Source organism: Apodemus sylvaticus, chromosome 1 (assembly GCF_947179515.1).
Source record: "Apodemus sylvaticus chromosome 1, mApoSyl1.1, whole genome shotgun sequence".
Lineage (NCBI taxonomy): Eukaryota > Metazoa > Chordata > Mammalia > Rodentia > Muridae > Apodemus > Apodemus sylvaticus.
The window spans coordinates 37,425,838-37,438,544 of NC_067472.1; the positions used below are offsets into that span (position 1 = coordinate 37,425,838).

The 12,707-nt window shown below is 46.9% G+C and overlaps 1 protein-coding gene across 1 annotated transcript in view; it reads left to right on the plus strand.

Moving 5' to 3' along the window:
* Window positions 1-9,864: 9,864 nt before the first annotated feature.
* The window catches only part of Pgm5 (phosphoglucomutase 5), a 193,203-nt gene continuing 190,360 nt past the window's right edge, over window positions 9,865-12,707 (plus strand). Inside the window, exon 1 of the mRNA XM_052188060.1 lies at window positions 9,865-10,210. Within this exon, the coding sequence (XP_052044020.1) occupies window positions 9,950-10,210 (261 nt within the window). The 5' untranslated portion in view covers window positions 9,865-9,949. The remainder of the gene's footprint in view (window positions 10,211-12,707) is intronic.

The window sequence follows — 12,707 nt, forward strand, 5'->3', positions numbered from 1 at the left end:
ATCATAAGGCAGACGACAGGCCTTCTCTGCCACATGCCCCCACTGTGACAGACTGGCCTACCCCTAGACCAAAGCCATAAGGCCAAGAGAACACGGATTAAACGTCTAGCCCTGTGAAATGAAATAAGCATTTCATCATGCTGGTTACCTTAGACACCTAGTGACGGCTGGAGAGCTGACAGACACAGGCTGTCTGGTAGACAGCAGGTAGGAAGGTTGTAGGAAGGGTGTAGGGCCACTGGCAGTGTAACTAGGCTCTGAAGTTCAAGACTGAGATTCGTGACACGAAACGAACAATAAAACTTTATTGGAACTTAGCAAGAATCCACGTTCTTTTTTTTTTCCCCCAAGACAGTGTTTCTCTGTGTAGCCCTGGCTGTCCTGGAATTCATTTTGTAGGCCAGGCTGGCCTCGAACTCAGAAATGTCCCTGCCTCTGCCTCCCAAGTGCTGGGATGAAAGGCAGGTGCCACTACTGCCCCGCAAGAATCCATGTTCTTTTTGATTTGAGTTATGCAAAAAGCTCCTCCTAGGGAAAATGAAGCCAGAGTTAGTAGCAGTCTCTCAAGTGGTGACAAGCCAATCACACAGCCTTCCTGTTACCATCTCACACTTTCTGCAGATACTGAGGCTGGTCTCTGGTTTCTCTAAACTGACACACATCTGATGCACTTCTTGGCTCCTACTTTAGGTGGCGCTGTTTGACCGTTTTCTCGACAGGAGCCGCAGTACTTGGGAATGCATTCCGAAGAGGAGGATAACCTGATGTTGATAGAACCTCACTTTTTCTTTCACAGGATGTTTTCTTTGCATGGAGTACAGCCAGCCAGCGCTCTTTCTGCATTGCGAGCCCGAGACATCTCTCCATTGCAGTAAAAATAAAGACTTCTGAATGATGTGCTGCCGTCTGCTCCGTTGCTGCTCTGTCTGAAGTTGCCAGGCAGCAGGGGCAGCCTTTAAAAATATAAGTGCATAGTAAAGTGGCATGGGGAGGAGATCTGCAAGTCACACAACGTCGACTGATCGTTTCCATATAAGATAAGCTTGAAGGTGTAGCCTGACCTGGTGCAGGAAAACCGAGAAAGGAGAATTTGCCTTGGGGAGAGGACATGGTGGGCTGTTCCATGCACAATATCTGTAGACTGCTTTTAAATTTGTGTGTGTGTGATGCATGCACGGTTCCACGTAGTCGTTCAGTTTTCCGTTTACAGTCAGCAAATCGCTTTATTCTCATTCTCTCTCTCTCTCTCTCTCTCTCTCTTTCTCTCTCTCTCTCTCTCTGGTTTTTTCGAGACAGGGTTTCTCGGTGTAGCCCTGGCTGTCCTGGAACTCACTTTGTAGACCAGGCTGGCCTCGAACTCAGAAATCTGCCTGCCTCTGCCTCCCAAGTGCTGGGATTAAAAGCGTGCGCCACCCCCGCCCTGCTTTATTTTCTCTTCTCATAGTCTTCATCCTAAAATTGGCAGCCCCCTGAAAGACCCCCATTTATTTATCTATTTATGTATGTATGTATGTATGTATGTATGTATGTATGTATGTACGTACCTATCTATCTATTTATTTATTTCTATTCTTAACTACCATCTTTTGATTCCTGAGTACTAAAGGACAGTTGAGTTTCAGGACTCTGTCCTTGGGTGGGGTTGGCAATGGAAACACAGCATTTCTCAGGAGCTCACTGCTTGGGGACTTCATTTGACGTTGTGACTCCTGCCAGGCACAGTTGCAGTTGTTGTTGTTCTATCCCTTGGGAAGCTGAAACAGACTTGATAGCTTAAGCGATAGTGACACCCAGTCCCAAACAGGACACCACCAAGCTGACTCTAGGGTTCACCTTTTGATTTTGCAGTGGCAGCATCGGGCTTGTCGTCACTGTCTTTCACAGCAGGTCAAGCTAAGGGGACAGTGTAAATGACAAACTTGCTTCCCCCCCGCCCCAGCCCCCTTCCCCACCCCCATCCGTGCCAGTGGCCAACATCCCAGGGCACTAATGATGGGACTGCACTGATTTGGCACCTACTGAAAGCATACTTGACCCATTATCTTTTCATTATTAAGATGCAGTATCTCTTGTGTGGAATGATCTGAAAGCGACCCGGTGTCTTCAGTTTCCTTCCAACACACATTTGGTGAGATGAATTAGCCATTTAAATCGGGAGATTCAGCAATTAGAGTTTGATTTTTTTTTCTTTCAACCCCAGAGAAGAGGGAGATATGTGCAGCTGTTTCAGAGAATGATAAATCAGAGGCTGGGGGAACGATGCTCTCCCTGAAGGCTTCCATTTCTCAGCGAGCAATCTGTGGGCTGCGTGTTGAAGTGAGGGAGCATGAGGATGCTTGCTTCCAGGACGACCTGGTGGCTCAGATGTTAGCCATCAGGACCTGGATGTGGGATTCTTCAAGTTGAACTGCAGCAGCTCTGGTGGGGAGGCCTCCCAGACCCGTGCCTTTAAGTCTCTGGATAGTCTTCTCAGGAAAACCAGATTTCGGCAGAAAAGTTGTTGTTGGTGGACATCATGCAGCTGAGATCCTTTGGGAATAATGGGAAATATGGGGGTAGGTACATCATCTACTTCAACACTATTTAGAGGCTTTGGGCTTCCTAATAATAAGCCAAAATAAACAAAAATCCTCATGTGTGTTGAAAATATTACCTTCTCTTGTTAGACAGCGAGCTGAGGCCAGCCGCACATCCTCTTCAGTGGTGACAGATTTCTCTGGTTGTGTATGGAATATCAAAATCATTACTCCTACCTTTGGCTCAGGAACAGATATCATATACCAAATAGAGCTAATCACCAGTGCTTTCCAAGGTCAGGCCTCACCATCCCGGAAGCTCCACCCCCACCTCCCACACCCCCACCCCCACCCCCCCACCCCCACTCCCCCACCCCTCACCCCCCTACTCCCCCACCCCCCACCCCCGCTTTTGAGTATGAATATCCTGTTGGCTCTCCAGATGGGCTCCAGGGAACGGAACAACATGTTTAGACATAGACACAGTTTGGCCTGTGATTCCTGTATGAATTATATACAGGTTTTCACTCTTCTGATTCCTCTGACCTCTGGGATGTTCAAGTCCAACAGCTGAATATCATTATAGTAAAGGTTTAGTATATTGATTTTGTAGCCTGTAATTTTACCAAATTATTTAGTCAATTCCCCTCTCATGGTGTGTGTGTGTGTGTAGAATGTCTAGAGTTTCCTTTGTTTTCTGTATAGAACAAAACCATGCCACCCCTGGGTCTGGAGAGATGGAAGCTCTGAGAGCTAAGAGAGCGTCTAGAGAACTGCAGCTCAGTTCCCAGCATCCACGTGGTGGTTCACAGCCCTATCTAAGGATAGTCCTAGAGGGATCTGGTGCCTTCTTCTGGCTTCCTAGGGAACTGCACAGACTGGTACACAGACATACATGCATGCAAATAAACACCCGTAAAACAGTCATGCTATCAACAGGGACAACGGCACTTGTCCTTTATGGATGCCTTCCCTTCCCTCCTTCCCTCCCTCCCTCCCTCCTTCCTTCCCTCCCTCCTTCCCTCCCTCCCTCCTTCCTTCCCTCCTTCCCTCCCCTTCCTTCCTTCCTTCCCTCCCTTTCCTTCCTTGTCTCCTTCCCTCCCTCCTTCCTTCCCTCATTCCCTCCTCTCCCTCCAATCCTCCTTCCTTCCTTCTTTCCTTCCTGCCCTCCCTCCTTCCTTTCCTTCTTTTTCCCTTCCTCCTTCCCTCCTCTCCGTCCATTCCTCCTTCCTTCTTTCCTTCCCTTTCTCTCTCCTTCCTTTCCTTCCTTTTCTCCCTTCCTCCTTCCTTCCCTCCTCCCTCCCTCCTTCTCTTTTTCCTCCTCCCTTCCTTCCCTCATTCCCTCCCTCCCACCTTCTTTCCTTCCTTCCCTCCCTCCTTTCCTCCTCTCCCTCCATTCCTCCTTCCTTCCTTCTTTCTTTCCTGCCCTCCCTCCTTCCTTTCCTTCCTTTTTTCCCTTCCTCCTTCCCTCTTCTCTCCTTCCTTCTTCCCTTTCCCCCATTTTCCTCCTCCTTTCCCCCATTTTCTTTTCCCTAGTCTCCCTGATGGCCTTCCAGTATTTTGTCAGGTAAGAGTGGCAAGAGCAGGCAAACTTCTCTTAATTAAATAAGGGGAAACTTCCAATTCATCACCATTGACTATGATGTTACCTATTATGTTTTTCATATCTTTTTGTTAAGGTAGATTTCTTTTCTGCTTAATCTGTTGAGAGTTTTCATCACAAAGGGACGCTAAATCATTTTTCTGCATGAGCCAAAGCCATCGTATGGTTTTCATCTTTTAGTTCATTGCTTTGTGTATGTTGAGCCGTCCTTGCCTCCCAGGCGTGAGTCCCACCTGATCGTGGTGACTCTTCTCTCAATGCCGTTGAGCTCGAGCTGTGAGTATTCGGTCAGGAACTTTCTCCTCTGTGTTTAGCACCAACACTGTCCTGTCATGTCCCTTCCTGTGAGGGCCCTCATTTGGCTTTAGTGACAGGGTAATGCTGAGCACTTTTTACAAGTCTGAGAAAGATTAATTTTCATGTTTGGTGGACTTTGACCATGAAACTGTCAGGTCCTGCTCTTTTCTTAGACAGGAGCCATTCTGTTACTGAGTCTATCTCCTCACCCATTATTGGTCTTTTTCTACATTTTATTTCTTAACAATTAAGTCTTAGTAGTTTTTTTTTTTAATTTTATGTGTATGGGTGTTTTGCCTGCACGTCAACATGTGTATTACATATATCCAGTGCTCCAGGAGGCCGGAAGAGGGCAGCAGATCCCGTGGGACTCCAATTACAGATGGTTGTGAGCCTCCACGTGGGTGCCGGGAATCAAACCCTGGTCCTCTGGAAGAGCAGCTAATGTTCTTCTTAACTCCTGAGTCATCTCTCTGGTTCCCTTGGTAGGTTTTATGTATCTAGGAATGTGTAATCTCTTTTTTATGTTTAACATATGTGAGTGCATGCATATGCTTTGGGGACATCTGATAAATATGGTAAGATAACAAACTTAAGCCAGGCTACACAGTTACCTTAGGTAGTATTGTGACTGTTGAGTCTCCTTTATGCCTCTTCTTGGGCCATTTCCTCTTTTCAGAAAGGCACTATGGTTTGGACATGAATCCTCATTGCATCAAAAGGCAACCCATGGCAACTGCACTCTCTGTGACTGTCACCTACTCTGCACATGTGTGCTTGAGACGCTATACAGAGTATTCCATTGTGTACTTCTACACTTTTATGTAAATGGTCTCAGATGCTAGTTTTACAAATTGGTAAGGCATTTTCTGTTCTTTTGGAAAATTAACTGGGAACTGGGGTCATAGAATAATGAGCATCAACTAGGGTTCTTTTGATTTAAAACAACAGAAGTATTCGTGCTGGCTCAAACCACAGAGGAACTCAGCGAGGCACACATCAGTTCTTCATGACCAGGAAAGGTAGCTGATGTGTGGACAAGAGCAGCAGGTAGCTGAGATTCAACCCTTCTTGTCCTGGTCCTCGGCATGGTTAAACCACAATGGCCCCGGCTTCTACTTGCCTGGATCTCAGTCTTTACATTCCTGAGATAATGAGAAAATCCAACTAAGCCAGGAGTTCTTCCCTGCGTCCTCCCCTGCTCCTCATATGGTCAGGAATGTAGGGTGATGCAGTAGAACTACTGTAGTCAGGGCCTTGTCCAGTCAACTGGGGATATTGCAGGGGAGGGCTGTGAGCTGGGCACCTGAGCAGGTGATGACTTTACGGGAACAGGGAACTGGAGATGAGAAAGAAACACCTTTCTCTCCTTTTTTTAAGAATAAAGGGAAGGTGTTACTATTTGGAAGTTCCTATCTGGCATTTCAATTGACTTGGGCTTCTGAATTTTGAGAAAAATTCAGTTGAGACACAAAGAAAATGACTCCTTCTTTAGTAATAATGACTCCTTACTGTTTATGAGAAAAACTCAATAGCCGATATAGAGGATATTCTTGAAAACATCCATTGACTCCAGATCGCTGATAGGTGGAGATAAAGGTCAAAGACCACATTGCTGGAAAGCAGAATGGGTATAAGAGAGATCTCCATAGCAGCAGGTAAGTAGCCCAAGGTCAGAACCAGGCTTTATCCCTGCCCTCTGGACATGGGAGGAGGAACTACCAGCTGTGGTCACAAAGCTAGCCCAACTCTTTTCCTAAGCAAGCCACATAGATTTAGGTTAAAGAAAGCAAAGCTGGTATCTTTTCCCTGTGGGAAGGGGAATACCCTTGGGCTAGGGGTATCTGTTCCATGGTAGGGTTTTCCTAGGAAAGCTTATATGAACCCCTAGGTATGACCTCTTGCTCAGATAGGGGTTGTGTTGTAGTTGTGGTAGGGTGGGGTAGGAAACCGATTTCACACATAGCACCTAAATACATCCATCCACGTGTGAGATTTTAGATCTACATTCTTTTCTCCCCTCCCTGCACCCCTGGCTACAGGGAAGCCCAGATGTATTTGGCCTACAGTAGTTATATATTCCTACTGAGTCACTGTCCACTTCTGAGCACACAGGGAATGCTAAAAACATGCTGCTGACGCACTGGGCCTGAGAGCAGAGAAATGCCAAAAGTCCAGGCCAAGAGGAGGCAGAAAAGCAAGTGGAAAATGTTCCAGGGCTGTTCTCCACAGAAGCCCACATTCCTTTTCTAGCCTTCCTGGACTCTCTGGTTGGGAGATATTATATATATATATATATATTTCAAGCAACACCTAAAATATCACCTTTCTTTCACTAAGCCTTCTTTCCCCCAACAAATGATATAGCCTAGAGGGGCTTCCAATGGGACCCACATCTTCCTTCAGACCTTTACAATGAGATCACAACATGATAAGAAATATAAAGTTGAGCTTCATACACGTACCTTGCAAAGGTTGGCACACCACTCTTAGTGTCCTTATATTCCTGGCTCTATTTCTTCATCCACAGCTACCCATGCAGCCTTGAACAAGCCAGTCAGGCTCAGATGTTCCATTTCTGTGTCTTTTGAACACAAATACCTATCTTTTAGGGTTGGTGGTCTTATTTAAATAGTTGGTCCAGTACCTGGTTTGCCATTCTTACTATTATAAAATAACTCTGATCATTGTGATCATTATCATTACTCAGACATTACTAAAATAATAGTGATTAACTGAACTATTCTATTGGCTGTAAGAAATATTCTTGTTCTTTGTATCAAAGAGTGCTGATTCAGAGTGACAAAGTTTAAACTTTTAGCCTGGCATCTAATACCAAATTGTAATTAGAGACTTAATGCTAATGAAAAATAATCCCTTTTACTGATCCATATATACTCTGAAATAACAATGCTTAAGGAGCCACCAGCTCAAGATATAAAAAGAAATTTAGGGGGTCAGCAAGGTGGCTCAGCAGGTAAAGTTCGATCCCAGGACACACATGGTAGAAGTGACTAGACTCTGGGAAGCTTGTCCTCTGGCCTCCAAATGTGTACTGTGGCACTGTACATGCACAATGCAATACATAAACACATGGAAAGGTTCAAAAGAGAGGTCCAGTTCTCTCACAGTTTGATTTGGGAGATTACTGCAAGATACGTACACTATTTAAGGGCTGTCCATAAGTCTTTGGAGGCTAGCAGAACTCAGTGAGAAAAATTAACTTAGGTGTGGATTTCCTACACCTATGTGCATTTGTCCCAATGTGAAAAGTATTTAATGGTAATTAACTGAGTTGTGAAAACTATGGACTTTGGAAAGTAATTCAGTGATTCCTAAAGAGTAACCGCTAAGGGCACAGACTGATTTCCCAGTGTCCTGGATAGAAATGTCAGAGACACAGAGTAAGAACATTTTATTTCTGAAAAGTTCAGGAGTAGTCTCACCAAAGTTCTTCATGTTCTAATTAAATGGAATCTGATCTTTTTTTTCAAGCTGTTTCCAAAGGCTTCTGATGAATCTCCGCTTCCTGGTCCGCCTGCCTCCAGCTGGGATTAGAAGCATGCAGAGACACACCTAGATTCTATTTTGAACCTGTGTGCTTTACATGCTGCCTTTCCTATAATCTGACAAGTTCTTAATTGGAATATGGATAAGATTAATATTTTAATGGTTCAAAAAAGAAAACAGAATGATGTAATTGGAAGGGGCCCAGAGACAGAAACCGTCTTGTGGAACCCTCTCATCTTCGATCTGTGTTAATTAGTGTTTTAGATAAGGACCCCGTGGTTAAATAAGAGTAGGAATGCCAGACCGAAGTTAAAGCGGGCTCTTTACCTCAGAGACTCCAATGTCTTCAATGCACGAACATGTTCTATGGTCCTATAACAATGGAACAGGGATGAAGGCTTTCAACAGTCGCTTTACCCCAGGATCTCACCGGGGAAACACAGGTCTTGCTGAGCTTGGTGTATGCTTGGTGTAAAGATGGTGGTTGGTGCTGTCTCAACAGCGAGCAGATACCAAGGAAGAAAGGCAACACAGGTGCTCTTGTTTCACACCGAGACTTCTCGGTGGTGCTAATCTCTTGGGATACAGAGAAGGCAGAGAGGCTTCTCTAGGCCAGAGAGCATCCCATTTCTCTCAGCTTACCTTGTAGAGAAGGTCTGAGCTCAGCATAGGAGCATCCGGGCCCTGAGACTAGGGCTGTGTTTTCATCTCTGCCCACCTAGGACAGGGCAGGGAGGACATGTCAGCAGCCGTGGATATGAAGCTGGCCTGCCTTCCTTTCCCTCCTTTCCCATTGCATGGAATCTTAGCAAGCACTTGAGCCCCATGCTGCCGAGGTTTTCTCTGCTTTGACCTCTGTCTCTCCGCGCACTGTAGATGGTTGGGATCACAGCTATGTGCCAAGCTCAGTCCTTCCCCCTTTTTAATTCCCTCCCCTTTTCACTCCTCTCTGTATGAAGATTTTCCTGGTTTTGGATTTGAGGAGGATCAGAAAGGAAGGACACAGGCAAGAGGGCCAAGCCCAGTAGGAAGCACCTCACCTTTGTTTCACTTGGCTTCTCCATTCATTCCTGGCAGACATTAAATGCGTTTTAATCACTCACCGGAAGGTGTCTTATCCAGAGATCAGTTCGGTAGTGTGGACAGATGCAGTGTGAAGGGAGCCCGTTTCTAAGCAGGTGTGTAGAAAGGACAAGCAGGACCAGAATAAGAAAGTACGTGTTTGTTGCAATTACAACAATGACAAGGAAATTAAAAGCTCCCGTGGGGAGAGATGCTACAAATGTAGATGCTGGGGTAGGTCCTGGGGACTAAAGGGGCTGACAGGGTGTGATTCCCCACAACAAATGTTCCTGCTGAGTGTACACACACACACACACACACACACACACACACACACACACAGCCCAGCCTTCAGTTTCACCTCTGGCAGAGCCTAACAATTCTCAGCTCTCCTTTCCAGGGTTATTTTTGGCTAGGGCTGTTCTCTGATGGCAAAAGGTTTTAGCCCCCTCCCACCTCCCTCTCTGTCCTTACTAGGGAGAGAAACTGGTGCTTGAGCTAAGCAGACTCAGGGTGTGGGGAGAGAGGGCTGCGGGCTAGGCCCCTGGCTAGCTCAGACTCCAGTGCTAGGCTGTCTTCTTGTGGAGAGTGGGCCTCAGGGAGGAGCTGGAAGGCTGAGTCCTGGGGCACTAGACTCAAGAGTGTGGTGTGGTTGGGGACACAGGAGCTGGCCCTTGAGCCTGGCTTTGGGACACTCCCAAAGTCAGGCAAGCTGAGGAAAGGAATCGAGGACAGCTGGGCCAGCCTCTGGAAAGGAGTTGGGCTGCAGAAAACTATCTGAAGGTGGAGGCAGACTCCACTCCGGGACGTTGAGGGGACAATCTGAGAGTAGCGGCGGGAGGGTGGGAAGGGGCGGGGAGGGCGCAAGGCGGAGCCGGGAACGAGGCCAGACCGCGGGGGCCCGGGAGGGCGGCAGATCCCCGAGGCTCCCGCAGCCGCGGCAGGACTGGCCAGCGGCGCCATGGAGGGGAGCCCCATCCCGGTGCTGACGGTGCCCACGGCGCCCTATGAGGACCAGCGGCCGGCCGGCGGCGGCGGGCTGCGGCGGCCCACAGGGCTCTTCGAGGGCCAGCGCAACTACCTGCCCAACTTCATCCAGAGTGTGCTGTCGTCCATCGACCTGCGCGACCGTCAGGGCTGCACCATGGTGGTGGGCAGCGACGGCAGGTACTTCAGCAGGACGGCCACTGAGATCGTGGTGCAGATGGCTGCGGCCAACGGGGTGAGTGACTCTCACGCCCGCCCGGTTTGCGGGTTACACAGCCCGGCTTCCCATACCGCGCACTGGCAGCCACCAGGCACAGGGAGACACTGGCCTTAAAGGGGGCAGCCCTTCTCAAAGCCCCTGGGCTAGAACCTCAGGCTTCTCAGGCACCTGTTGTACTTTCTGCTGTATTCGTTCCGCATCCATTTCCCACTCCATCGCAGCCTTGGGTTTCCTGTATTCCTCCAACCGGTTTATTGCCCACCTCCCAGCACAGACTTTTTTTTCGAGTCTGCTAACATGATCTCTCACTCCGGTATTCTATTATTATTATTATTATTATTATTATTATTGCCATAATCCTCTCTCTCCAAATCGTAGCTTATTAAATTTAACAATTATCTGCGTGCACACACTCCAGTATTGAACCATGTGCTATTTGGCAAAGAGTGGGCCCCAACACACCACTCTAGCCCAGTGGTCCTTTAGTGGTGAGTTTGATTGGGACAGGAGTGGTTTGGATGATTTTGGGGGCTTTGCAATCTCAGCTATCAGTTTCCAGGAGGTCTTTCTCTAAAAAGTATATAAAAGTGAGACTTGCAGTAGCATTCTTAACGCAGTTTCTAACACGCCCCGCCTCGCCCCCAAGATGTCTACAGCATTGACAAGCTGGTCCCCTTCCTTTCCACCTGCATCCTAATTTCTTCTCCCTCCTCCTAAGACCTCTGCAGTTTTCTTCTGCAACCTGGATCCTTAGACTTTGAGTTTCTTTCTGTCTGCTCCCTCTTCCGTACCCTACAGACAGAAGCACCGCGGCAAATGGTAAATCCATTCTGTTCTCCCTCTCCATACCTCATCCCTGCTTAGCCCCAAATCCAGTTACCAAAACTTGTGACTAGCAAACTTTAGGGGGTCTCTGAATTATCTGTAGGAAATATGGTTTGAAAAGGCATTTGAGCCTGGTTAACACGATCAGATCCACACCCATGATACTTGACCTCGGGTGAAGCCTCTTGCAGATGTATCTCTTTAAAAGTGAAAGCTGAATAATTACCTGTCCTGTGGATTCTGGCCATTCGCCCCACCCCCCACCCCCGTTTTCATTTCTCCTTAGTGTTTCTTCATTAGGGCTGTCCATGCTTCATGCTTCGGACTGTGACTTTTCTCTTGTCAGCCTTTTAGGAATGGAATGGTGGGGGGGAAAGGTGTTTTGTGAGTTTTTTGTTATTGTTACTTTTGTTTTTGTAATATCCCAAAAGCAATCATGGGAAATGGTCCCAGAAGGTTTAGAGCCGATCGCAGACTGGTATTTATCTTTGGCTCTTCACCTGGGATTGATGAATGTTGGCTGGAGTCGGGTTGGTGAGAGATTGACAAATGTTCTTTCCCTCTTGTCTGACAAAGCTATTCCTGGGCATGATGGAGGATAATGAGCCCTGGGAGCGCTGTAACACTCTCACCCTCCTCCACACTCCAGTTTGTCAGGGGGTGAGAGGACTGAAGCCTGCCCAGTATTTATTGTGGGTCAGAATAGTTATTGAAGATGGCTGTTGATTTGTATCTCCAACAGTGGCTTGGACCGGTCAGTCTCCTCTTCATTTTTTTCCCTCACCTTCCAAGAGACTTGTTCTGAAGTGAATAGTTAGATGGTTGGCTCTAGGAAAAAAAATGTAGTTTGGCAGGACTAGAAAATAATAAGCAATGTTAGTCCTTGTGTGACTGAAAATGGATGTGAACTCACTTGCCTTCTAACCCATAGGCTGCACGAGGCTGAGGGGTGATGAATCTGGGTTTCTAACACCTTTAAAATAGGTTCCCGACTGGATGCTCATAACCAGGATACAAAAGTAGCAAACTTGAATGTATTCTCTCTGAACTGGAAAGTCTGATTATCAAGTAGCCTGTCATTCCTCTATCTGAAAAAGTTTGGTTTTGATTGAAAAGTGAATGTGGTGGTTTGAATAAGAATGCCCCCCCCCCCACCCCATAGCCCCATGTAGTTGAATACTTAGTCACCGGGGAGTAGAACTTTTTAAAAGGATTAGGAGGTGTGGCCTTATTGGAGGAATTGTGTCACTGGGGGTGGAGCTTTGAGGTCACAGGAACCACTGCCAGACCCAGTCTCTCTCGTCTGCTGCCTCTGATCAGGATGTAGAAGTCTTCCTACTGCTCCGGCACCATGTCTGCCTGCATGTCCCCAGCTTCCTGCCATGGTGAGAACGGACTAAGGCTCTGAAACCGTAAGCAAGCGCCCAATCCAGCCCTTTCTTTTATAAGAATTGCTGTGTTCATGATGTCTTTTCCCAGTAAGAGAACACTGACTAAGATAATTAATTTTACAAGGAAGTTTTCTAAGAAAAGCTGTACTTGGTATTTGTTAATATGATTGCTGGAGAAGACCAGAATTATGAAATTTCTAAATGATGAACATATTACATGTATTTTACTAGTTCACAAGCTTCAAGCTGCCATATTTCACACTACTGTATAACTTGGAATTTGAACACTCTAGGAC